The sequence below is a fragment of the Physeter macrocephalus genome, unplaced genomic scaffold (genome assembly GCF_002837175.3).
Source record: "Physeter macrocephalus isolate SW-GA unplaced genomic scaffold, ASM283717v5 random_410, whole genome shotgun sequence".
Classification (NCBI taxonomy): Eukaryota; Metazoa; Chordata; class Mammalia; order Artiodactyla; family Physeteridae; genus Physeter; species Physeter macrocephalus.
Genome location: NW_021145696.1, coordinates 21,154 through 48,195, shown reverse-complemented (window position 1 = coordinate 48,195; position 27,042 = coordinate 21,154). Strand labels below are relative to the sequence as shown.

The 27,042-nt window shown below is 45.0% G+C and overlaps 1 protein-coding gene across 3 annotated transcripts in view; it reads right to left on the bottom strand.

Annotated features, from left to right (window-relative positions):
* The window catches only part of SEPHS1 (selenophosphate synthetase 1), a 27,815-nt gene continuing 773 nt past the window's right edge, over positions 1-27,042 (bottom strand). The window contains exons 1-9 of one of the 3 annotated variants that reach the window (XM_024116392.3): positions 26,657-26,923; positions 24,403-24,672; positions 19,454-19,557; positions 17,503-17,610; positions 16,472-16,626; positions 13,006-13,096; positions 10,950-11,049; positions 1,993-2,205; positions 1-392 (exon numbers count right to left, since the gene is read on the bottom strand). In XM_024116392.3, coding sequence (XP_023972160.1) covers positions 178-392; positions 1,993-2,205; positions 10,950-11,049; positions 13,006-13,096; positions 16,472-16,626; positions 17,503-17,610; positions 19,454-19,557; positions 24,403-24,595 — 1,179 coding nt within the window. In that variant the 5' untranslated portion in view covers positions 24,596-24,672; positions 26,657-26,923 and the 3' untranslated portion in view covers positions 1-177. Of the gene's footprint in view, positions 393-1,992; positions 2,206-10,949; positions 11,050-13,005; positions 13,097-16,471; positions 16,627-17,502; positions 17,611-19,453; positions 19,558-24,402; positions 24,673-24,985; positions 25,428-26,656; positions 26,924-27,042 lie in introns of those variants that run through there. The other 2 variants (XM_007126031.4, XM_024116391.2) reach the window with 2 other exon arrangements.

Below are 27,042 nucleotides of genomic sequence, written 5' to 3'. Positions count from 1 at the left end.
AAAAGGCAATGGATTTTATTTGATTAATTTTGCATCCGCTCACAAATTGACCTAAGGTCACCAGATGTGTAGACACAATGAGATTGTTTTCTTTGTTGTTTATAGTCTTTAATTGAAAGGATGATAAAGGAAATAGAGCTATTTAAAAACAAAACCACACAGCTGCCTCGGCCTAGATTAAGAGGTGGCACCAGGTGTGGGGTTCACATTCTGGGTGGCCACCTGTGGCGCGACCTCGATGATCCGGGGTTTGTCTATGATCCTGGCCGTGCGGTTACCCTTCTCCACGATCCCAATAATCCATGCCTGGTGGCCTTCACCGTACTTGGGGGACTTTATCTCTGCGCAGAACCGAGCTGCTTGCTCACGAGGTAAACAGATTAGAAGGCCTCCTGGCAAAGGGAAAAAAAAGAAAAAAGGGTTACCGTGAACTGTGATGCTGTGTCTGCAGTCCCCCTGCCACCCTCTCCCTAGGAAACGTCCGCACTGAGCTACATTCTACGCAGAAGCCGGCTGCGCTGCCTTCGCCTCTTCCACAGCGTACACTGCGGAGCCATTAAGCAGCCCCTTGGTGAGCTCCTACTGTATTTCAGAACACACACAACAAACTTTAAATCATGAAAACGCCCCACCTGAGAATCGTCTGACGCTGTGGAGGCAGGAGTGAGGTGTTTGAGGCTCAGTGATATACGTGGAGGCTATCTTTTCCAGGCTGCGCTGAAAGGATTATTTAAAAACAAAAGAGAACTTCTCCTTTTCTATTTGATTCTCTACATGGAGTCCTCATTTTACAAAAAAAAGGCTTTTGGTGTATATATATATTTTTTAAAGTTAAAAATTAAGGTCAGGAAGAAAGTGTGCGTGCCTCAAAGTATCTGGGTTCTGTCACTGGTTCTGTCATTATCTTCAAAATGGAAAAAATATAAGATATATGAAAAGAAATCTTCATTGGTACTTGAGTAGCTAGGCCAGAATATTTCATACATTTGTAAGTAGAAGAAACACAAACCAGGAAAAAATATATACTACACTTCTACAAAAAAGGAAAAACTTCTCATATTTGAATAGAGACAGGTTGCATTAGTTGGGAATATTCATTAGTTTATTCCAATTGATTCCATGCCCTCCAGGCGGCAGGAGCTGTTCTACTAGCAGTTCAATTGCCCTCCTGGAGCTTATTTCTAGGAAATGGATTTCGTATCTATTTCAAGGCCAGGAGGTGGCAGGGTCCTCTCTACTGCCATGAGAGGCCCACCAGAGACCCCAGGCCCCCCTAAAGGGCTGGTGCGTGGGTGGGGCTTTGTGGTCTTGGCCTCTGAGGGTCAGAATTTCTCACCACCAGGCCCCCCCCAGACTGACTGAATTAGGTTTCCTAGGGGTCCAGTCGAGGCATGAGTATTTTTCTTGATGCCCAGATGATTCAACTGTTTTACCAGGGTAGGGAAAGTACTGAGTTATAGAAAACATAAAATAGAAGTAAAAGAAACTAGGGGGAGAAAAGAGGGTTGGGGGGGGGGGGGACTGAAAAGATGAAACAGAGATCCAAAGGTAAAGAGAAGAGAGAAAAAAAAAAACCAAAACGGGACAAAAAAATTGGTACTTTGGAGACATAGTATATTGTTTCATCTCAAAACAGCAATTTTAGACTTTTTCTTGCAAGGAAAAAATACAGCCTCTTCAATGTAACCTATGGATACATGGGTTATTTAAAATGCTGAGCTGTCAATGGAAACTGAACGATGACCTATTTTCCCCATATCCGCCCTCCCTCCCTCCCATCCCATCACCAAACACACAAACACTGGACTGAAAAGGACACTGCTCATCACAGGCAGGACGGCAGGAGACGCTGCAGGGGGCTGAGAACGCTTGCAGCCAAAACCTCCTATGGGGTTGGGGGGTGTCCAGCTCCTGGACCTGGCCTCCTCCTCCTCGGGGACATCCCACGGGCCTCCCTGCTTAACCCCTCAGCCCGGCCCGCGGCCCTGGTACCTGATGTCTCTGGGCAGGTCCCGTGCATGAGGCCAAACATGTTTCCGCAGGCCTTGCTCACAGCTGCCATCTTGGCCAGGACTGGGAGGTTGTGAATCACAAAGGACACCTCATTCCTCTGCTGCTTGGCCAGGTTCTGTGCGTGGCCCAGGATCCCGAAGCCCGTGATGTCGGTGGCCGCGTGGGCATTGAACGTGTGCATGAGTCCCGCCGCTGCCGGAGGACAGAGGAGCCTTTACCGTCTGGTGTCATGAATGGAGACCCCCGAGAAAACACCCGTCCTCAACTCAAAATCTCACACATGCGCTTTGATCTCAAAACTCATAATTGGTCGCGGCAACAGCATACGATGAAAGTGAAATCAACAAAACCTGGAGTGAGATTCTGAAAGTCGGTTTCCTAGTTCAGTCTGAACCACTCAGAACAGCAGCTTCAACCAACAGTAAATTCCCAGTAAACTAAAGTATCTGTAGAGAGGAAATGCCATCTCAACAGAAGGTAAACCTGTCTAAACTCTCCTAAATCAAAGAACAAGATCTTTTAAGACTGTCTGACCTAAATTCAAGGTACTTTCCTGATGTCTAAAAGGTTAATCTCTTTTATTTTTTAATTAAAAAAAAAAAAAACACTTTATTTTGTTGGAGTAGTCTTAGGGTTAGAGAAAATTCGGCAGAAGTGCAGGAAGTTGCCGTATGGTGTCCCCCAACCCCATTTCTCCTGCATCAACACCCAGCATCGGTGTGCTGCTGTGATGCATTGGCATTGATACGTTATTACTAACTCCGGTTCAGTTTACACTGGGGTTCACTCTTGGTGATGTACGGTCTACGGGTGCCGGCAAATGTATGATCACGTGTATCCATCATTAAAGTGCATCATACGGAGTATTTTCACTTCCGTGTTCCACCTTTTCACCCATTCCTCCAACCCCTGGAAACCACGGATCTCTTTACTGTCTCCATAGTTTTGCCTTTTCCAGAATGTCAGAGTTGGAATCACACAATATTTGGTCTTTTCGGATTGATTTCTTTCACTTAGTGATGTGTACTTTAGGTTTCTCCGTATCTTCTCATGGCTTGATAGCTTCCTTCTTTTTAGTACTGAACAATACCACTGTCCGGAGGGACCAGTTTATTTATCTGTTCACCACCTACTGAAGGACTTGTTGGTTGCTTCCAAGTTTTGGCAATTATAAATAAAACTGCAACAGACATCCGTGTGCAGGTCTTTGGGTGGACAGAAGTGTTTCAATTCATTTGGGTAAATACCAAGGAGCACAACTGCTGGATCATATTAGTAGATTCAGTTTTGTAAGAAACTGCCAACCTCTCTTCCAAAGTGGCTGTACCATTCTGCATTCCCACCGGCAATCAATGAGTTCGTATTTTTCCACATACTCAACAGCATTTGTTGTTCTGGATTTTAGCCATTCTGGTAGACGTGGGGTAGTATCTTGTTTTAATTTGTAATTCCCTAGTGACGTATGATGTGGAGCATCTTTTCATATGATTATTTGCCATCTGTGTACCTTCTTTGGTGAGGTGTCTGTTCAGATCTTTTGCCCGTTTTTTAATTGGATTTTCTTATTGTTGGGTCTTGAGAGTTCTTTGTATATTCTGGATCATCAGTCCTTCATCAGACGTGCTTTGTGAAGATTTAGATTTTCTCCTAGTCTGTGGCTTGTCTTTTCATCCTCTCTCTCTTTCACTGAGAAGTTTTTTTATATGAATGAAGTCCAACTTGTCAATTTTTTCTTTTATGGATAGTGCTTCCAGTGTTATCTCAGTAGTAATCACCAAATTCAAGGTCACCTAAATTTTCTTCCATGTTATCTTCTAGGAGTTTAACAGTCTTGCATTTTACATTTAGGTCTACAATCCATTTTGAGTTAATATTTGTGAAAGGTTTAAGACCTGTGTCTAGATTCATTTTTTTGCCTGTGGATGTGTAGCTTTTCCAGCACCATTTGTTGAAAAGATTCTTTCTCCATTAAATTACCTTTGCTCCTTTGTCAAAGAGCAGTTCAGCTCTACTTATGCGGGCCTATTTCTGGGCTCTCTCTTCTGTTCCATTGATCTATCTGTCTCTTTTTTCACCAACACCATACTGTCTTGATGTCTGCAGCTTTATATGAAGTCTTGAAGTTGTGAGGTGTCGTCCTCCAACCTGCTCTTCTTCAACACTGTTGGCTGTTCTGGGTCCGCTGCTTCTCCATATAAACTTCAGAATGAGTTTGTTGACACAAAATAACTTGCTAGAATTTTAGTTGGGATTGCATTACTCCCATAGTTGGGAAGAACTGACATCTTGATACTGCTGAGTCCTCCTATCCATGTGCATGGAATACCTTCATTTACTTACATCTTTAATTTTTTTCACCAGTTTTGTAGTTTTCCTCGTATAGAGCTTGTACATATTTATTTTAGAGTCACACCTAAGTATTTCATTTTAGGGGGGAGAGTAACGGAAAGGCTAATTTTGGAATGAAATATGCCCTGTGTTTACAGACGTACCCTGGGGTGAATGCCTTTTTGGGGTACATTTCCTCTCTTTAGACCAAGATCTCTTTTACTTGGGTGCAATCTCAATGACACATGCAGAGAGGAGAATCGACCCTTCTAGTCCATGGTGCTAGATAAGCAAGTAGGACGGCCCATCCTATTAACACACCTGCACCTGGTGCAGTGGGGCAGCCGACGACATTTAACAAAGCCAAGACCTGCACTTCAGCTCTTCCCAGTGCCATCCTAGACAAGCTTTAAGGACCACAATGGACAAGAGGACCCACTGAATCCTACAGTCAATAAGAGGGATTCAATTTTTAAGGTACTGATTACCACTTCTTCCCTGCATGGGGAATTACTGTTGCTAATTTTTACTACGGAAATTTCAGCGAAACACAAAGTAGAGAGAGTAGCAGCCCACAACGAACTCCCACGTACCCAACAATACCCAGCTTCAACCATCACCACCGTTCTTCTGGGGCCTCATCTACTCCTGCCCACTTGTTGGGGGACGTGGAGGGTCCGGGGCATGGGCAACTTTAAAGCCAACCCCAATCATAGCACTTCACTTCGCCTATAAATACAATATTTCCGTGTGTGCCTCTAAAAGATAAAAAAACCTGTAACATAGCCACAGTATCATTATCACACCAACAGAATTAATACTACATTTGACTGTTCTCTCTTAAACTTCTTAATTTTCAACAGTTTCCCCTCCTTTTCCCCCCACGTCATTTATTTGTGGAAACTGAGCCATTTTTTTCTGTAGCGTCTCCTGCATTATGGATGTGGTGATCTTCCCCGATGCTGACATGTTCTACCATCTTCCTGACTTCCTGTACTGGTGTTTAGGACCAAGGCTCCAAGAGACTCAGGTTCATTTTTTGCTGGCAAGAATACTTCATGGGGGTGGGGAATATCTCCAACGAGAACCTTTCACCAAAAGGTTTTAGCAGCCACTGATGTTTGCTGTTGAGGTTCATGAAATCGAGGGAGCAGCAAAAACGGCAATTCTGTACTTCCATCATTTTTCCTGTGATTATTAGATGTGACGTCTATAAAGAATTTTTTAGAAAATACGGTTTCCCCGAAATACACTCCATATAAAACAGGTAAAATAAGGGGTTGATTCCTTTTATTTCAGAGCAGGCTGGTGCCCGAGCAACTTCCAAAGGCGACCCAAAAAGCCTTAATTATCATTTATTTAGATACTTGGTACGGTCACTCTTGTCTTTGATACTCAAACTGCACCCCCCTCTCTCCACTGTGACGGGTGGGAGCCCCTTCAAGCTGTGGGGAAGTGACACGACCCCACTAGTCGCTGACAGTGCCACCACTTTCAGGCACAGCAAGTCCAGGCTTAGCTTCTGTACTTCCTGTCCCAGAACTGGAATCTGCCGTTTCCCCAGCGAGTCCTGGCACTTTTTAGTGGAAAACATTACCTTTCCGAACAGAATCTGGGCACTGGGACTTCAGGCCTGCTGGTTGTCGCTACTTCCAGGCCTTTTCAATAGGCACGGAAATAAACATTTTTATAGGAAAAAAAAATCCCGAGTTCACACTGATAATTCCAAATTAAAGATTCCAGATTTCACTTAGCTTCTTTGATCTTACTACTTCTCTCTTATTCTTAAAATCTTTGTTCCTAACTACATTAACTTATTTGCTTTATCTTACTATACCAACGTTCTCACAAACACAAACCCACTGGTATGACGATGACATATTTTTGTGGATTTTTGTTCTGAGGATGTGGCCTGAAACTACCAGGCTCAAAGTGATTTGAAATAAATCTTCATGTGATTTTGCCACTCGCTTAGAAATATGTTGAATGACCTTAAAAAAATGTGGTTTGGATTTGTAAAATATGCTCTTTTAATTTAGCTTTTAAGTACAGAAAACTATATAAAACATTTATTTCCAAGTCAAACTTAAGAAACAAAGTATGTTCAGAGGGGGTCTGCTTCCTCCCTATTCCCTCTTATAGGTAACAATTTTTATTAATGATTTATTTTTTCCATTGTTTCTTTTTGAAAGTATAAAATACGTATTATTACTTCATATTCATTTATGAACATACAAAATGTAGCATACTACATACGTGCTCTGTCCTTTGCTTTTTTCATCTGGCCATATCCTAGAGATAGCTCCCTAGTAATAAAGCTTTCTTGTTCCTTTTTTATAGCTGTATAGTATTCCTCCGTGCATGGAGATGAGATAATCCAATCAGTCACCTAGTGATGGACATTTGAACTGTTTCCTTCTTTTGCAGTTATAAACAGTGCTTCAATGAATAGCCTTGTACACATGTCATTTCATACTCTGGCCACTGTAGCTCTGGGACAGACGCATAGAAGTGGGACTTCTGGGTCAAAATAAACGTACACGGAATTTTGCTAGATATGACCAAACACTCCTGCATAAGTGTTCTGCCATACTGTATCCCTACCAACAATGTCTACGACTTAAGGATGGGGAATCTTAAATGCTCAAATTATAAACAAACTAATAACCCACAGGGGTAAAAATAAATCCATTACAAATTACTTTCTGATTGTTAAACCACTTAATTTGAAGGACCAAAAAAAGGAAAAAGACTCCTTAGACATTCTGAACGGCACAGGAAGAGAAGTACGAATGAAAAGCCTTGGTTGTAAGTGATGAGAACATCTGAGAACACAGAATTAAATAATTACAATTCAACTTAATGTTGAATATTGCCAAAGAAATACTCCTGGAATGCAGGAAAAAAAAATTATAAAAAAATTTGATCTCAAAATAAATTATTCAAAAGTAGGCAAAAAGTAATTTAGTTATGGTATATCATTCTGGTAGAACATCTGGCCAGTAAACATTATGTGTACTAGGATTATATAATACGGAAAAAAGAATTTAGTGATATTAAATAAATAAAAGCAAATTCCAAATATAAGTAAAATGTATGCTAACCATTAGTTTACCACGTCAACAATAAGACAACAGTAAACCACCAACCAACCAAAGGAAAAAATCCTGGAAAAATACATAAAAATATTAACAGAAGCTGTTTTTGGCTGGTGGGATTATGAACAATGTTTTTTCTCTCCTTTTTTTCATTTTCTGAAAACTTTTCTATAGTTAGCATGATTTTTTTTTTTTTACAGTAGAAAAACTATAGAAAATAAACAGGAAGAGAAAACATATTAAATAATCTTTAAAATGTAGCATACTCTCAAAAACTGTGGTATACCACCACTCTGGGAATCATTTAGCACCTTCTAGAAAAGCTGAGGCAGTACTGCCCTCTTTCTTACACATATGCACCAGAAGTTCTCAGCAGCAGTCAGTCATGGAGTGGAAGATTATACAGTGGTGAAAACAATGAAATACAGCTACACACACCAGGGATGATACTCAGGAATATTAAACAGTGTACAAAACAGCAAAAAAATAAAATAAAATAACAGACACAGGTATGATTTAATAAAGCAAAAAATGCAAAACTAACTTATTGCTTAAGGGTACAAGGCTATGTGGCAAAAACAGTTTAAAACACATGAGAATAAACGTTAAGATTCAGAACAGCATCGCCCCTTTTCCCGAGCTGGGTGTGGGAGGGGCCCCTCGGGGCTTGTAAGGCCACATTCTCTTTCTCACATGAGATGGTAGACACATGGGTACTGTACTGCTGTTCCTTAAGCCCTGCACATATTTTATAAAATAACTTTTCTATCAACTCAGTATCTAATAAACATTTTTAATAAAGAAGGTGGGAAAGGCAGATGTTGGAAAAAAATCTCTTTTCACATTTTTTTTTAATTTTTAAAAATTAATTAATTTATGTATTATTTATTTTTGGTTGAGTTGGGTCTTTGTTGCGGTGCGAGGGGCTTCTCATTGCAGTGGCTTCTCTTGTTGTGGAGTGTGGGCTCTAGGTGCGCAGGCTTCAGTAGTTGTGTCACACGGGCTCAGGAGTTGTGGCTTGTGGGCTCTAGGGTTCAGGCTCAGTAGTTGTGGCGCACGGGCTTAGTTACTCCGCGGCATGTGGGATCTTCCCGGACCGGGGCTCGAACCCATGTCCCCGGTGGCTTCTCTTGTTGCGGAGCACGGGCTCTAGGCGCACGGGCTTCAGTAGTTGTGGCTCACGGGCTCTAGAGCGCCGGCTCGGTAGTTGTGGCACACAGGCTTAGTTGCCTCACGGCATGTGGGATCTTCCCGGACCGGGGCTCGAACCCATGTCCCCTGCGTTGGCAGGTGGGTTCTTAACCACTGCAACACCAGGGAAGCCCTCTTTTCACACTTTAAAGTGACTTTAAAATCAGAGTTTCAGAGAAGATCTTTTGAGATCCCCTGTTCAACAGTCAAATTTCTTCTTCTTTTTAAATAACTGAAGACTTCATGGCTTAAGTATTACATATACTGGGTTCAGAGTCATTTGGGGTAAGTTGTAGAATGGGAGGGATGAGATTTCTGACTGCTGGCTCAGGGAACCCTGAGTAACTAAATAAACAGGGACTTTTTTTAGGATAAGATTTTTGAACTTCATCTAGAATTTCGTCTTCAAGTATCTTCAAAGTTCCAAAATAGGATGCCACACAACCCAAACCCAGGTCCTTAAATACAACATGCAATTAATGATGAGGAAGAAAACTGATATTTCCAGAAAAAAACTGTACCGATTTCTCTCACAGCCTTATGTAGATAGAACAAGTGGGATAAACAGTGGCCTTTATAAAGTTGGACAGATTTGGGTTTGAGAATAGATCTGCGTGTATTTCTTACATGTATTTCTTTTCAGCCAAAGGAGGAAAAACAGGATCCGCTTCACAGGATTGTTAAAAAGATGTCCATGAAGTACCAAAAAGAAGGGCTAGCACAGAGTTCACTCATTCCATCCAGATTTAATGACCCCTGTGGTGTGTCCTTCACTCTTCTAAGTGCTGTGGACACTGCAGTGAACAAAACAGAGCTCCCTGCCCTCCTGGAGCTCACATTCTAAATGCTGGTTTGCTTCCAAATCCTCTGTACAGAGCGACCCACAGAGATGCTTTTCCAGAAAGGGTTCCTCTGGCTGGTCAGAGGTTAGGACTTCAAAGACACCCAACAAGGGCTTCTTTCTTAATTATAAAATATACCTGGTGCTTTCTATACAGGTATGAACGCTAATAAAAATCAACTGTAAAAGAGGCTTAAACTGCATCAAGTGAGTCCCTTGGCAAGCCTTGCTGCTTCCCAGAAGATGAATTCTGGCCCTTTCCTGAACTTTCCTGTTTTATTTTAAACTGCTTTTAAGATTCTTAGCATAGTGCAAAAGTACTGGTTCAGTTACTATGCACAAAGACTGTGGAGATGACCTTGATTTCTTACTAAATCATTAAGAAAAGGGTAGAATATAACACTTAAAGGCATCATAAGCAGTAGCTTCAAAGCATTAAAAGCGTATCTGGCTTCAAATCCTAGGTCCCCATCGATTAGCTATGTGACCTTGAGCAAGTTACTTAACCTCCCTGTGAAAAGAGAATAATAGTAGCTACCTTGATAAGGTTGTCGGAAGAATTAAATGAGAAAATATGTCAGGTTCCTGGTACATAATAACTACCAAATCAATGGTAACCACTATTATTATTATTACTTTCGAATCAGTATTAAGAAGCTAGAACTAGAAATGAAATGTCAAGAAAAAATTATGGCATGTGTCATTACTCATTTATATACACAAATACGGGAATTAAAAATAGGACAAGGTTAACACTTTAAATTAATATATAAGTCAAGTAGTTCTGAAAACATGCTGTAGAAATTTCTCTTCTATTTTTATTGGGGTGCAGAGGAATTCAATGCTGCCCATAATCACAGGAATGTAGACTTTGAAGCAACAGAGAGAAAATGTGACCTCAGCTCTCCATTTCATAGATTCAGAAAGTGAACTGATGACTTCATCCATACTTCTCTGCTTCTCCCCGGTGCCTGGCACTGTCCCCACGGTGAGCGATTCTAAGCCAGAGGGGACACAGACGTTGGCACAGGCGCAGTGCCCTGGAGAACTCCAGACGCACAGGTCAGAGAGGAGTTGGCTGGGGACACACGCTCATGGCCTCACCACCTGACCTAGCGCACCGTTCAGGCCAGTGGCCAGCCATTTACTTCCTCTAAGGTGAGTCACATTTACCCCACGCTTCTGTCAAGCACCTGCGACAGAGCTGGAGTCCCGCCGGTGCTCCAGGCACCGATAGAGGGGGCTCTGCCGTCACTGGCCCAACCTGGCCCACGGCCAGTTCCTCCAGCTAAGAATGTATTTTGGGTTTTTGTTTTCTGTTGTTTTTTTTTTTTTTTTTTAAAAACGTGTTAAAAGAGTCACGGGGGGAAAAGAAAATCAATGCACTGAGACTGTCTGTGCCCCACAAAGCCTAGTGTCCCCCGTCCTGGCCCTGCTCAGAAAGCTGGCCGACCCTGCGAGGCGAGCCCTGGCCGCACCTGTCCTGTTGAGCCTGGCCATGTTCATCATCGCCTCCTGGTACGCCAGCTCCACATCCTCCTGGGTGACCACCAGCTTGATTTTATTCCATTTCTCAGGCTAATGACAGGAACACAGGTGAGGGAGCAAAGAGAGAAAAAACGTGATCAGTCTTTGTTTCTAACCTCTGAAAGAGCATATTTTTTCCTTAGCCATCTTCTGGGGAGTTCTGCTTCCCTAATTCTGCACACATTAAGTTTTCTAACTCTTCCCCGTGACTGCCGCTTTCGGTGGCCGTTAGACGTATCATCTGGCATCTTCTCTGTCCTCAGACACACCTCAGTAGTCAAACACTGCAGCGTACTGCAAGCTTGAAACCAGCAAGACAGTTTTGAATGTCCTTGGGTTCTCTTCTCCATCTCCCCTAGTAAGCGGATGGCTTTCATTTTTCATGTAATTTATACTCTTACTGACTTTCCCTGAATTCTGGGATCAAGTCCTCTTGAGGGACAAATGAATGGGAAACAACTTCAACTGTATCGGCTACGAGGACGGCATGGGTGACCACGAAGCACATCCTCTGAAAGACTGCCGTCTTCCCCCTTCTTCCTCAGTCTGATTTTCAAAGGATCCGGCATCACGATGCTGAGTTCACGACACACGCTCATCACGACCCACGTTAACAGCCACCGTTCGTGCGTTTGTTCCTCTCTTGGTAATACCCAATATCTACTGCCCAGCAAGTAACTTAGGTCTATCTCTGCGTCCTTCCCTTATCTCCCTGCCCCCATCTCTCCCCCAGAGGTTACAATGATTCTGAATTTTATACGTGTCATTTCCCTGCCTTTCAAAAAATAGTATCCGCGTATGTATAGATGCCCAAACAATACTCTTGGGTTGCTTCCGGCCTTTATGAAAGGGTATCGTGCGGTTACTTTGTCTTTGAAACTTGCTTGTTTCAATTCTGAGCATCTTTAAGAAACTGGTTAAAAAAAGCAAAGGCGGTGTCAAGTTGGGGGCGGGACAAACAGACAGGTCCCAGAGCCCTCCTCCTGGACACCCCTCTGCCTCACCTGGGCAGCCACATTGGAAAGCACCTCTGATTACTGCCCTACAGAAGCCCTGCGGTCCGACTCACAGGGGATCACACCTGATGGGAAATCTCCCCATCTCACTGGATGAGAAGGGAAAAATAACTAAAGAATGCGGCCTCCTTAAGAGACTTCCTCTGCTCTGTTGGTCAAGCTAAGATATACCTGGTTGATGAACAACATAAAATTGTTCTTTTTCAAGTGTTTCTCAGGACTGATGGTTTCAGATGACAGTTGTAGAAATTAAAAGCATTGAGATATGTGAGAATATACCACAATCATATTAATTTTTGAGTTGTTATGGCAATGAAAAGTCTTAAATGAAGAATGACTGATCATAGCTCACTTGAAAAGTGACTCAGGATAAATATCTTCATATTCTAGATGCTTTCTCCACGACATAATTATTTATGAAAATGTTCTGAGTTACTCATTAGCTTAAAAAGACAAAAACAAGCAACCAGAAATGACCAAAAAACTCATGACTAAAATAATTTAAACTGTCAATAAGCCTGGCCTTATTTATACCTCAAATATCAAACCGTGCACACATTCTCCTCTGTGTTATTATTATTTTGGCCCCGTCGCGCGGCTCGCAGGATCTTAGTTCCCGACCAGGGATTGAACCTGGGCCCTCGGCAGTGAAAGTGCGGAGTCCTAACCACTGGACCGCCAGGGAACTGCCTCCTCTGTATTATATTTTAGTGATGTTTAAGTATGAAAGACACACCCATCTCAGCACCAAATGAACAGATAAACCACACTCACTGTCCCCCAAATTCTCGTTATGGATTCTCTCTGAACCCCAAGCAGGGGATTACCTACTTCAAGCATTCAATACATAAAACCTGGATCTAATAAAAGAATAGGGACAATTCCCAGGATTTCTGAAGGCCCAGATGGACAGCACACTCCCTGGTACTAAAACGAGAAGAGCTTATTTTAGAAACCACACTGCTGACACTGGAAGGTCAAGGTCACTCACAATGTCCAGCCACTGGTGCACGGCCACAGCCACCTGCGTCCCCAAGGGCTTGGTCAGCACGAGCACGTCGCCTGGCACTGCGTTATCTGGCCTGAAGAAGAGAGCACAGGCAGGTCCTTGTCAAATCAACCGAGGAGATAAGTTCATCATTGTCGGTTAAACAGGAGAAAGAAAAGGCTGGTAAAACCACATGGGTGTTTGCAAATACTCACTAATATTTAAGCCAGCTAATGCCATGTATTAGAGCTTTGCCGTTTACTACCAGGACGACTGACGAACAAAACATTAAATGAAAAGTGAGGAGGCCACGGACTTTGACGACACGTAGGCCAGTGACTTCTCAGTTCCCCCAAAAAGCAAATCGCTTAGTCTTCAAAGGCCTCATCAGGCCCCGATTCAGCCATGCTCTTGTGTACTTTTCAACACACCCACCAGGGTTCTGAGGCAACAAGACTTCTGGAACAAAAACTGTTGTTCTTCTTCTTTCTTTCCTTCCTTCCTCCCTCCCTTTCCTTCCTTCCTTTCTCCCTCTCTCTCTCTCTCTCTCTCTCCTCTCTCTCTTTTTTTTTTTTTTTTTACAATCACTTATATGATAAAGATGCAGGTGGGATTTCTCAGGATGTGGGATTTGGCTAGAATCCGTGGGTCTAATGTTTTGGTGATTTCAGCATCGATGTTTCAAACTCAAGAGTTATGACCAATAAGTTTCCTACTTGGTACACAGGGTCCCTGGTTGGTCCCTGTCTTAAAGACAGAAGGCAAATACTAAAAAAGGCAGCCCTAAAAGCAGAAAGACTGTCCCCCCTCAGAAAAAACTCCCATCTCACTTGTATCCTCATGACCAGGACATGGGTCTAGCACTCATGTGTTTCTTGTCCAAGTTCAAGGAGTTGTCCACATAGCCATCCCGTCCCCTGAACAACTCAAATACTCATACAAGTCGATTAAAAAGCCAGGGGCACAGACTTAAAAATCAACAACTAGCTCCTTGACTCATCCTGTAATATCTATATCCATTGTTAGCTTTGAAAAATATTAATTCTGGGAAGATATACGAGAAACTCATTTTCCAAAAACAGGACCTTAAGACATAAATGCCTTTCAATTCTGACTCAACTGTACCTGAGAGCTGATGTGCTCTTGTGCGTCACTGGTTATGTGCAACCTACAAATCTGTATCAGCAAGTGAAGTATGATACAATTGCTGGGTTATTTTTAAGTTTGTGGGCAGTCTTCTACAAAATATAATCTGCATGGGTGCATTCTTATTTTACAAAGTAAGCATACATGTTGTTGACAAAAAATTCATTTTAGCCTGCTTTTTTTTTGTTTGTTTGTTTTTGCGGTACACAGGCCTCTCACTCTTGTGGCCTCTCCTGTTGCAGAGCGCAGGCTCCGGACGCGCAGGCTCAGCGGCCATGGCTCACGGGCCCCGCCGCCCCGCGGCACGTGGGATCTTCCCGGACCGGGGCGCGAACCCGCGTCCCCTGCATCGGCAGGCGGACTCTCAACCACTGCGCCACCAGGGAAGCCCTGAAGCCTGTTTTATTATTTTTTCCTCTCATTTTTTGGTTACAGCTGGGTTCCTTTTCTATGGGAAAGCTGGAATGGGTGAGACAGGTGGAAGTTCTCTTGTCCCATCTAAGTGGAAAGTTTCAGAACTACCAACATAAAACATAGGAAAATAAAACCTGGATGTAGGTAAAAGGTAAGACCCTTAACATGGACGCACCCATCAGTCAAAAAATGGACCAAAGACAGGAATACATGAAAATTACACTCACCCTTACTCTCAGGAGTAAGGCAAAGACCAAGGAGGCTGTCACCAGGCTGTGCTAGTTAGGATGGGGGAACCCAGCACTCTCACCCATTGCTGGTGGAGCCTCTACGAAGGGCAAACTGAAGACATCGATCAGAATTATGGTGCACAGGCCATGGACCCAGCAATTCCATTCTGAAAAATTTCTTACCAGGAGTCACAAATGCAAGATGACCTGTGCGTTGGAGTACTATGTGTAATGTCAGCACAACTGAAGATAATCTGAATGTCAAGAGTTACCTGGTTAAGAATATCCAAGACTGGAAAAAGTGTGTGCTTCAAAAAGGGGCACTGATGGCTGAGGGCAGGCGAGGAATTCTGCACCGCAGGGCCTTTCACGGCCCCGGGATTCTGAGCGCAGTGCCCGCTCACAAAATCAGATAGAGCAAACGGAGCTCTGCTTCCTCTGAGCATAGGACAAGGCGGCTTTTCTTAATAAGACATCAGACACAACAAGGGCCAACTTGTGTTAAGACAGAAACTTCTCCAAGGATCTAGAAATGGCCAGAGGGCACAAGAAAAGATGCTCATGGCATTGGCCACCAGGGAAATGCAAATCAAAACCCAGTGAGATGTCGCCTCATACCCACTAAGACAGCTATTACCAAAAAGACAGTAAAACAAGTCCTGGTGAGGATGTGGAGACATCAGGGTCCCACCCATGGCTGTGGGGAGGTAAAATGGTGCAGCCGCCTTAGTTTGTTCCTCAGGTTAAACAGTTACCACATGACCCAGTAATTCCTAGGTATCTACCCCGGGGAACTGGAATGCATATCCACACAAAAAACTCGCACACGAATGTTTCCAGCAGCGTCGCTCACCACAGGTGGAAATAACGCAAAGGTCCATGACCTATGACTGGATGAATAAACTGTGGTCTGTCCATACAATGGAATGTTACTCACCCATAAAAAGGAATGAAGTAGTGACACACATGCAACATGGATGAACCCTAAAAACATGCTAAGTGAAAGAAGCCAGACATAAAACATCACATGTTGCATGATTCCATTTATATGAAATGTCTAAAACAGGCAAATCCATGAGACAGAAAGCAGATCTGTGGCTTCCAGGGGATGGTGGGGAGGGAGCCGGGAGTGGCTGCTGTGGATACAAGGTTTCTTTCTTGGGGAGACGGAAATGTTCTGGAATTGGATAGTGGTGACGGCTGTGCGACTTCATGAATACTAAAAACCAATGAATTGTGTACTTTAAAAAGCTAAATTTCATGTTATGTGAAATTTTGTTATATGAATTATACTTCAGTAAAAAAAAATCTAAAACTTTTTATAAACGGGGATGAGGTACTGATACATGCTGCAAAATGGATGCAGCTTAAAAAGATTATGCAAATACTCTGTGAAGTGAAAGAAGCCAGAATGGAGATGGGGGATGGAGATGGGGGCTGGCGGTGGGGTGTGACAGCCGAGGGGGCGGATGGAGTTTCTCGCTGGGACAATAAAAGTGTCGTGAAGACGACTCTAGTGAGGGCTGCAAAACCCTGTGACTGTACCAAAGACCACTGAATTTATAAACACTTTAAGTGAACTGTGTGGTATGTGAATTAGTATCTCAATACATATATTTTTTTTTTTAAATGAGAGAGAGAGAACCTGGCCAGGGGACATGAAACCAAAATCAACTTACATGATAAATTCGTTGGGCTGGCAGACAGTTGTAGCCACACCTCCTAAAACAATCCAGGGATTTAGCACTGTTTGGCCGCCGGTTACGGATGTTCCGGCCTCCTCTGCTGCATCTTTAAAACCCTGTATAATTAGGGGCATCACTTTATCCCTTTCCTACGGTTTAAAAGGACACAAATTAAAAGTCACATCATTCAGTTCAAAATCCAGACAAGAGAGTCTGCACCTGTAGTTATAAAAAGATCAAAAAACCCTTGCAGGAAGCCCCCAGGGTTTACAGAAGGGGCAGGGAACAGGTCACACGGTGGCCCTTTTGTCCGGAGTTGGAAGAGGCTCTCGGGCACAACGCGAATGTAGCCCAGACGACAGAGGAGTAAACACCGGAAGAGGCTGGGCGCACAGGACTGCCCTGTACCTGAGCCAGCTCTCTGAACGGTCCTTGACCATCCCGTGACCAGCTAACGCGTGCCCACGCGCCTGCTCCGGTGTCTGTGTACAGGCGGTGGCCCGAGAGCGCGCTGTGAGGGCAGAGAAGGGCCTGCCGAGTGCTCAGCCCTACGCGCAGGGCCGACTTCTGGCAGGGACGACACCAATTACCTGTCAAAAATAATCTCAACAGGAAGTCATCTCTGGGCCAAGGAAGAGGTCGGGCAACGAGGCCACAGACGCTAGCGGGTTCGCCCGGGGAGCACAGGGCACCCCAGCCCTGTGGTGACTGTCTACGTCACCAGCCAACCGCGACCGAAGAGGCGGGGGCCTGGCCCGGAGGTGCCGTTACTGCGGCTTAAACGTCACCGCAACACACACACGCAGACGTGCTGGCTTCAGTTTGCCCAGGAGAGAGAAGCGGAAGCAGGGGTGGGGATGGAGACACCAACGGGCCAGCCTATTTTAATTCGCTGCTCACTGCCAAAAAGCAGAGGGCGGGGGGGACGTGGACAGGCTGACTTCCCAGCGGGAGAGGAGGGCCGAGCAGACGAGTGCCAGGCCCCCGGCCGGGGCCGCGGACGCGGCCGGACCGGCTCCGCTTACCCTGTCGGTCATCTTAGTGCTGACTCCAAGGAGCATAAGCATGTTGTCGCATTCTGTGACCCCCATGGCGTAGAGGTCGCTGAGGACGTTGGCACAGGCTATCCTGCCCTGGAAGAGAGGGGACACGTGAGCAGGCGCCACGGGGGACCTTCCGGGGCACCCAGGAGGGGACTTCCCGGGACGTGGTCCTCGGCTTCCGCGCTTCACAGACTCTCCGCCTTTCCTCCATCACAGAACCACGCTCGGGCATTCCCGTCACCACCTCTCCTTCCTCGTGCAGCACACATCGCCTCCAGGCTCTTTCCCGTTCTAAACTTTAGGGAGAAGTCTGCGATTTATTTGGGCGTGGAACGGAGCGGGGAGATGTCGGGGAAAGGCTTGGAGTGCTTGGTCCCAGAGGAGCCGGAGTGAAAGTGCCGGGAAGCAACTGTGCTAGAGGAGACGTGGAGCCGCCGCTTCTCCCGCGCAGATCCTTAAAAATGTCACCTTTACCGCTTATAGAGAAGATGGGTTTTATGTGCCTAGACGGAGAAATCTGGGGAGCTTCTTGTACGAGACAACCAGGAAAATCATCTTGGTTGAGAAACAAAAAGAAGAAATAAACGACACCTAGGCCTGAAATCAGATCGTTTTCTAAAGACAAAGGGAAGCATTTCCCAGTAAACTGTAAGGTTTTATTGAGGAACTCTGAAACAGTACTCAACAGAAATGTGGTAATAAAGATGCTCTACTGCCAACAGACATTTTAAAAATTTTTTGAAGTTGCGCTTCTCTAGACAGTAAAGGAGAAAACGGACCAATTTTTCTTCCTGACATAAGGGTAATCAAACCACAAGTTACTATCACTTCCTGCGGCCGTTTCACCGCGCGTTTACGTGGTCTGACGACTTCCCGGCGGGCCGGCAGGGAGCCCGATTGCCTCCTGTGGCTCATCGAGGAAGCGGCGCGGCGCGGGCAGCAGCTGGGAGGCGCCACCACAGGTTCGGGCTGCAGCGGTCTGCTGCCCCTTCTGTGTGGGCGCTCGGGTCCTTCTACGAGGTGCTGGCAGAGGACGAACTCCGGTTCTGGCCACCTGGGCCCGCGGACAGGTGGGACACCGGCGAGGGGCGTGCGCAGGCTCTCAGGAGCGCCGCGCCAGAGGAGAGGCGAGCAACGGGTTTCCGGGAGCGTGCGCGCTTGTCGCGGCGACCCAAGGAGGAGAGCACTCCCTCCCCCCCTTCAGAGCTGCCCGCCTCAGGCCCTACGTGTGTGGCTGACCCCAGGGCCCTTGGCAGGAGGGAGGGCCTCCGGCACTTTAACGATGGGATGTCGCCAGTCTCTTCATCGGCTCCTCCCCGCTGCCAGGGTGGAGGGTCCAGCCGGCAAGAAGGAGGGGCTGCTGGCAGCAAGCCTGCGATGAGCAGGAGGGGCTGTCCGAGCACAGCGTGATCAGCAGGCAGATGCACACGCTACACAGTGGAATAAGACGCGGTGAGGGGAGTGGCCAGAATCAGGACAGACGGAAAGGTTTAATGGTGATGAGATGCTAAGCCCTTTTTTTCCGGACAGAGACGTCTAGGATCAGTCCTATCACAGAGGACGGTGAAACACAGGAGTGTGGCGTTTACAAATGTCAAAGAAAGAAAAGTACAAGGAAATAAAGAAGAAAACTACAAACACATCAGTCAACAGACACGCTTAACAGACCACAGATGTTCTGGCACAGACACACAGGCAGGTACGAAAGCAGCAGGGGACGCCCCCCCATCCACCTGAACTGCACGGTGCAGTGTGAGCAAAGGATCGACCAGATCGGACCCACAACCACGGGAGTGAGGGCAGGGGTAGGATGAGAGCAGTTTGTGTAGAACGAAAACAAAAAAACCCACACAAGAATAACAGAACCCCAGCCACCACCCAAAACCAAACGAGTAAGCAGTTCCAGATGTAGAAACACGTCGGTTAAACTTACCATCATGTAAGGGTCATCGACGATGGGATAAATGTAATCTGTGGTTTGAACCAAGGAAAGACCGCCGTGCCTCAGAGGAATGACACAGGTGTCCATCCCGATGCCTGCAAAGAGGGGGTCACCATCATCCAAAAGTCAACAGGAAGAGCCATGTCACTTTGTACCTGCAGTGTTCTGAATAGGAGGGGTTTTGCATAAGACACTTATGGAACACTGCTGACCGCCAACAAAGCAATGTGTTTCCTATCAAGAAGCATAACTGAAATAAACGTGAAACAAAACTAGCTTAAGATAGAAAATGAGAGCACAATTTGTTAGTCATGAAGACTCAACTTCAACATGGTACAATTTTTAGACTTTAACGATGCCTTGAACAGAAATTTTCCTCTGTGTTACTGTATCATGTGACTGGCACCATGCAGAATTTCTATAAAGATGATGAGAACAGCACAAATGGAACTTGGGTTGTCTTCTCCATAGTTACTTAGGAGCATATCTTTGGGCATCATTCTGTTTTTGCAACAGAAAATCTGTAAAATATTTTACACATATAAAGTGCTATTACAGGGCTTCCCTGGTGGTGCAGTGGTTAAGAATCCGCCTACCAATGCAGGGGACATGGGTTCGAGCTCTGCTCCGGGAAGATTCCCACATGCCGCAGAACAACTAAGTCTGTGCGCCGTAACTACTGAGCCTGCGCTCTAGAGCCTGTGAGCCAAAACTACTGAGCCCACGTGCCACAACTGAAGTCTGCGTGCCTAGAGCCCGTGCTCCGTGACAAGAGAAGCCACCACAGTCAGAAGCCCATGCACTGCAACGAAGAGTAGCCCCCGCTCGCCACAACTAGAAAAAGCCCACGCACAGCAACAAAGACCCAACACAGCCAAAAATAGATAAATAAAATTTTTTTTAAATGCTATTATACTACATTTTAGTCAAAAATGACAAAAATAAGAAAGGAAGGAAGGAAGGGAGAAAGAAAGAGAGAGAGAGAAAGGAAGGAAGGAAGGAAGGCAGGAAAGAAGAAAGAAAGAAAAGGACAAAGCTAGAACATGTATTCATTGATTCCAATCAAGCATGTACATAAACACTGTGGCTCCCAAGAAACCTTAAAATTCCATGCATTCCACTCATGAGAAACTTATGTCACCTCTACTAACTTAATGAGCAGGGAAAGAAAAATTTGCTTAACAAGCCTATGGGATATATTTCAACTTATTAAAAATTGTTTCTAAACATTTAGAAAGATAACACAGACAACTGATGGGCTAATTAGAAACAGTTCCCTTTTCCTGAAATCAGTTTAGACACAGTCAAGACTAGCTACTGCAGGCTACATTTAAAAAAAAAAATCACCTGTAATGCAAACACTTCAAATTCAGCCTGGCCTCTCACCAGGTAAGCCTAATGGAGTGCTTTCCTACACTCACCTCTCTCAAGAGGATGCCCTCTGGCCCTTAGGAAGTATTTCAACCTTGCAGCCCAATGGCCAAAAGCAAAGGACAAATCCCATGAAGTAGGAAAGGAAGCAGGTTAGATGTTTACCTTCTCCATTCAGAATTTCAAACGGAATAAGAATAAATCACACCCGAGTCACACAGAGAGGATTACACGTGAGCTTTCTTTCACAACTACCCCAGCACCGTGTCAAGTCCCGATCCATTATTACTAACACTAAAATAAAATCAAGTTTAGTGAAAGATCACTCTGTGAAGGCAGGCTGATTTTTTATTACTACACTAGATGGCAAAGCAGAAACTCTTGGTGGAAGATCCAGTTAGGGAATGGAGGACTTTGCTTCAGAATGGCAAGTCTCACACGTTTGTGACAATGGAACGCTCATTACCAGTGATCAGAAAGTGTGTGATAATTCATCTCAACGATGCATGTATGCAGAAATGCCCTCTAATGATGTTCTATAGCACTCAAGGGGAAACAGGGCAAGAACCACAATTAAACTCAGACTGACTGCTCCCCAGATGGATTATTCCAACAACTGGGTATTCCAAGTATATTACCATTCACTTTGGAAAAGAGGGAAGAAATACTGTTTTGTTTTAGATTTTCATATAAAGTATAGGACTATTGAAAGAGACACTAAAAAGCGTTGCTGAAAGTTAGCTTTAAATGTTTTGTAATGTGGGAATCTTAAACTGGAATTCAATCTTTTTGATTTGTAAAGCAGTTAGTTTCTCTTGATACCCAGCATCAGAGCGTGTGAACCATGGCTCCCCAGCACGCTCCTGGGGCTGACAACAAGAAGCTTCCATCACCTACAAGTCCTCTCTCTCCACCAGGACACCACTCCGTGTTAGAAGGAGGGTCAAGGGCTGTCCACATGGGAACCACCAGCCACATGCGGTTACCGAGCATGTGGGGGGGGGCAATTCCAAAGTGACAAGCGCTGCAACTGCACACACTCCATTTTAAACACCTAGTATAGAGAAAAACCAACGTCTTGTTAGCAATGTTTTATATCAATTATGTATTGAAAGTATAGTTTTTATATACTTGGTTAAATAAAATATATTAGAATTCAATTCCCCTGATTCTTTTTTTTTTTTTAATGGAACTACCTGTACTAGAAAATTTTAAATGACACAGGTGGCTCACCTCATCTTTCTTTGGGACAGCACCGGTCTGTAGTGACTGGTCTACAAATCACCTACCAAATTTCAAGAAAGGAAGAGAGAGAGGGTGAGAATGGGACAGGCCATGGGCCTTGCAAACGAGGGTATCGAGTTGAGAGAGAGAGGGACAGTCCAGGCAGAGGGCAGGTAAATGCCAGAGTAGAGGGAGCCTCAAATACCAGACCGAGCAGGGTGTATGTAATCATCAGTGGGTGGTGACGGGGAATTCTAGGTTTCAGCAAGACTGAAACTGTCCATCAAAAAAAAAAAAAAAAAAAAAAAAACCAAATCATCACTCTACCCCCACTGCCAGCAGCCATCAACACACGGCAGCTCTTAAGCATCAGGCAACAGAGGTACCAAGTACTAAGACACACTTATCTTAACATTTCTTTAGTTAGAATACATTTAATAAACGTGTATATTTAACAACTGTTATGGTTCATCCTTAGAATCCAGGAAATATGACAGTCTTTTAGAAAAAAAATTTAAAAAACAAGTCAACAGACTTGTGTGTATACATTATATAAACATACATATATACATACATACACAAGTATCATGTATATGGGTACAGAGGCACATGGTGCGTATACATACATACACGGATAATGTCTGGTACTCACAACAGTTGCAAACAGTGAGTATTATTACCCCATTTTACAGATGGGAAAACTGAGGCTCAGGAGGGTTACGAACTTGCACCGAGTAAAATTTATTTCTCTTTCTCCTGCCTGTACCCTTGCTGTCGACATCTGTCCCCTTTTGCCACTGCTGAGTTACAGCTGACGCAGCTCCTCTCCCCATGAGCACGTCTGAACTTACAAACCAGATGACAAGGAGTATGAGGGCGGAGGAATTGGAAGATGTGGACGTGACCCCCACCAAGTGACAGGGAACGGGCTACCCGGCCTTCCTGACCACCATGGAGTGCTCAGTAAGTCAACGGGGGTGGTTACAGAGGAGAATGATTACTTTATCCATGAGGTTTTGACTGCATTTGTCTTTGCCCATTCGGTAGCTTATCTTTCCCGACAAAGTTATCGAAGCGCTTTCTCAGTATATTCTCATTTCTTGACAAGCAAGCTGACATCCACTCCACCTCATTCATGTGGTATTTCTCCATGCTGAGACATCAGCTAGATGAGGACAATTTTCTAACTGAGCTCCTGCAAGCCCTACAGGCCCCGAGAGTGCAGGGTGTGAATTTTCCTCTCCCACTCAAAGCAACTCTGCATTTATCTGCTGTATACATCAGGAAAGAAAGGAGTACCCTAGGTTCAAAACCAATGTTGTAAGACAGAACGTGACCATAAAAGAAATGCAATTAAAACCTTATGTGTTACTGAGCCTGCGCGTCTGGAGCCTGTTCTCCGCAACAAGAGAGGCCGCGATAGTGAGAGGCCCGCGCACCGCGATGAAGAGTGGCCCCTGCTTGCCGCAACTAGAGAAAGCGCTCGCACAGAACCGAAGACCCAACACAGCCATAAATAAATAAATTAATTTAAAAAAAAGAAACTAACACAACATTGTAAAGCAATTATATTCCAATAAAGATGTTAAAAAAATTTAAAAAGATTAAAAAAAACCTTATGTAAGAAAGCTGATCAACTCATACACCGTAACTTACAAAACACCCACAAACTCCTAGAATACATGTCAAACACTCAAAAGGCAAAGCGATCACAGTCTTGCATCATGTACTTAACAAAGCACACAAGAGAAGCTAACAAACAGCATCCCAGTAGCCTAGAATTTCTTTCTGAGCTCTGTGTTTGAGAAAAGGCAAACCACTAATAACAGCAGGAACTGGGTCAAGGAAACACGGCTCTCAAGTCCAGATGCCGTCCTGGGGTCCAGACCCCGTCCAGTGTTCTCGCCTGCTGTGTCTCCCTCCTCCCCATGGGAGCTTTTCAAACAATGCCTGCTGCACAGGAACCCCGAGTTCCCCCCAACCCAGGCACTGCTCTCCCAGTCCTGCACGACGATGCTTAAAGGTGTCCTGCACGACACCTTTCCTACTCTAATTTAATAAAAAATGCTTTTACTGTAATACAATTGTCTCAATCGCATAGTAACGGTTTAAAAATGGTTAGAGCACTTTCTTCATGTTTTTCAAGTATTTCCTCCAAATAAGTTACAATAAGGTTAACAGTTACCATTGCTTTGCTCTTTGAATCCTTCTTGCAGAAACTTAAAAAAAAAAAAAAAAAAAAAAAAGGCAACATGGGAGGAGAAATCTAGTTTTTGACTCACTGACTACATTGCAGCCAAGATGCTCTACTCAGGGAAATATGAAAGAAACAGCAGTTCACATACCAAGCCTTGGCATAACTGCTCCAAGAAACTGCTCATCTTCTTGGAAGTGGTTCTCCTGTAAGGATTCCAGCAATTTCTGCAGGACATCTTGGGGCACTTTGCAGCCGGTGCCCTTCAGTTCAGTGAATCTGGTTAACCGGAAGCTCTTGTCCAATTCATAACTTTCCGGGTTAAAGGACTCCCGCGCAGACATGGTTCTTGGGCGCACACACCTCACCGCTGGGTTCCTCCCCTCCCTCTCCTACGCCGCTGGTTTCTGTACAGATCCACCTGGGTAGCACCCGAAACACAAAGACACCATTAAAAGAGTTCTTCTTACCAGTACCCGCCAAGAATCTAGTAAGTGAATACATGACAGTGAAAAGTAAACATGAAAAGGGCTGCAATCACCAAGACCACAGGGCAACAGCCATCTGGGACCACAATAGTTTGTCACAGTGATGCATAAGGTAGAAGAAGTCATTTTAAAGGTGACTGTACCATTAGAGACATACTCTATGGAAGGAGATCTGATGTCTGTGTTGTTATAATGGTGGCTGTGAGGGGCTGCAAGGAAGACTGAACTATGGGCCAGCTGACTTACAGAACACAGTGCCATCTTGAGTAAAAAGTCCCAAACGTTCTTCTAGCTGGCAGCATTACAGGAAAACTAGTCACTTCACCTATCAACCAGGAAGTACTATGGTTTAGAAATTAAATGCCCTGGCTACAGTGACTTTTCAGGAAGACCTTTTGCCATCTTTTGCTATCTCACAAAGAAAAATAATATGCCTAACAGATACTTTTGGTGAAAAGGACATTGGTGGATATGCATTTGATGAAATTCTTTACGATAATAAGTTCAGTTTTAGAAAAACAGGTTTTCACCCTGAGCCAGAAGTACGCGACATGATCCAAAACTAACAGGAAGCCTCTCTAAAGAACACAACTTGAAAACTCGAATGGCTGTTTTAACACAGCAAGGCTCATTTTCTACAAGAGAGCAGTGGAAAGTTTTCTGATGTTTTAATTCAGTGCTATTTCCTAGAAAGCAAACACCCCGCCCAACAAACTAGTACACACACACACACATCATTGATAACATATGCTACTGCTCATTACTGTTTCATTGCAGACCTACAGTGATAAAATAAACTGAACTAAATCACTAGCATTTATGGTACTGGGTACCACTGGGAAGTTTCTGGAACAGACTTTTCTAAGCTTGAAGCCTTTGGGGCTAAACGAAAACCTTCCACGTGCTCCCGGGGTTTACAAAACTTCCAGACTGATAGTTTACTGGGCATAGAATTACAGACACCCCAACTTTTAGGGTCAGTTTCCCCTATAAAATTTATCATTAAGAACATAATTCCCATTTATAGAGTTTCCGATCCCCTGCGAAGCCCATCACTCATTTAAAATAAATCTCCTAGAGCCTGAGTTTGGCCAGTAATCCAAACTGTCTTTACAAAACCATGTTTGGGGTGAGCAATGATTTCCGTTTGAAACCTACAACCGTAAAGGAGTAAACCTTCCGACATTCCAAGAAAACCACCTGTCCGAAAGGAGGGCGCCAGGAGAGCTAAGTTATGGAGCTGGGAATTCTGAAGCCATTTTAGAGTTAGGAAAAGTCCAATAGCAGTTTGACTTGGAAGGGTCTGGAACAAAAACAACAGTCCTTTCCTCACCAAATGCCTCGCACTTAACACCGCCTCACTCCTACCGGGGAAAAAAAAAAAATCCAACTCACGAGGCATCCAGTTATTTTCCTACCTCCAATCCCTATCCAAAAAAAAAAAAAAAAAAAGGCGGGGAGGGGCATTTGGAATTCAGGGGGCTTCCTTTTAAATCTTCCTAGGTTTTTAAGAGCAAAAAGTTTAAAACACCGTAAGCCCAAAAGGCACTCAGGAGTTTTAAAATTCCAAATGGAACGAGGGACGTAAATCACACACATCGCATCCGAATCCTAAAAAAAAATAAATTCTTACATTTTTTTGGACGGGATGAGAAAGTGGGGGGGGGGGGTTGGAGGGGGACGTGAGGAAAGGCGTAATTAATGGTGGGGGGCTGGCATAACATGCAGTCGACTCCAACCCCGAAGCCGCCTGTTTACACCTTTAAACAATGACATGAATATTTAAAAACAACGGTTAACCCTTTCCTTCTCGGCCACGTTTTAATTTTTTCAAACGAGGGCGCCAAGCTGGCCGCAGAGCCGAGAGAGCACGGTAAGTGGGGGCGGGAGAGGGGGCAGCCCCGGCCCGGTACCTACCTCCCCCCAGGTCCCCAAGCCTAGGAAATAAACAACGGAGGGGACGCGGCGACGTGGGCGCAGGGGCTGCGCACCCCCCGGGAAGCACACGTCGGGGCGGCGGCCGGTGCGCGCAGGGCAGCGCTCGGGGACACCTTAAATCCCCGGCTGCCGCCTTTAAAGGCCACCCGGGCCCAGGCTCTTTGTGCGGCGCGGCCCGGTGGAGGCGGAGCGGGGCGGCCAGCGGGGCCATGCCCGCCCGCCCGCTCTCTGTCCCGGCGGCAGCGGCGGGAACCGCGCGGCCCAGGCCGCGGGGCGGGCGTGAGGCGCGCACGGCCCACCGGCTGCGGCGGGTCCCCTGGCTCGCGGGCCGGCCTGGCCGGGCCGCCCGGGGTCAGGCTGCGCCC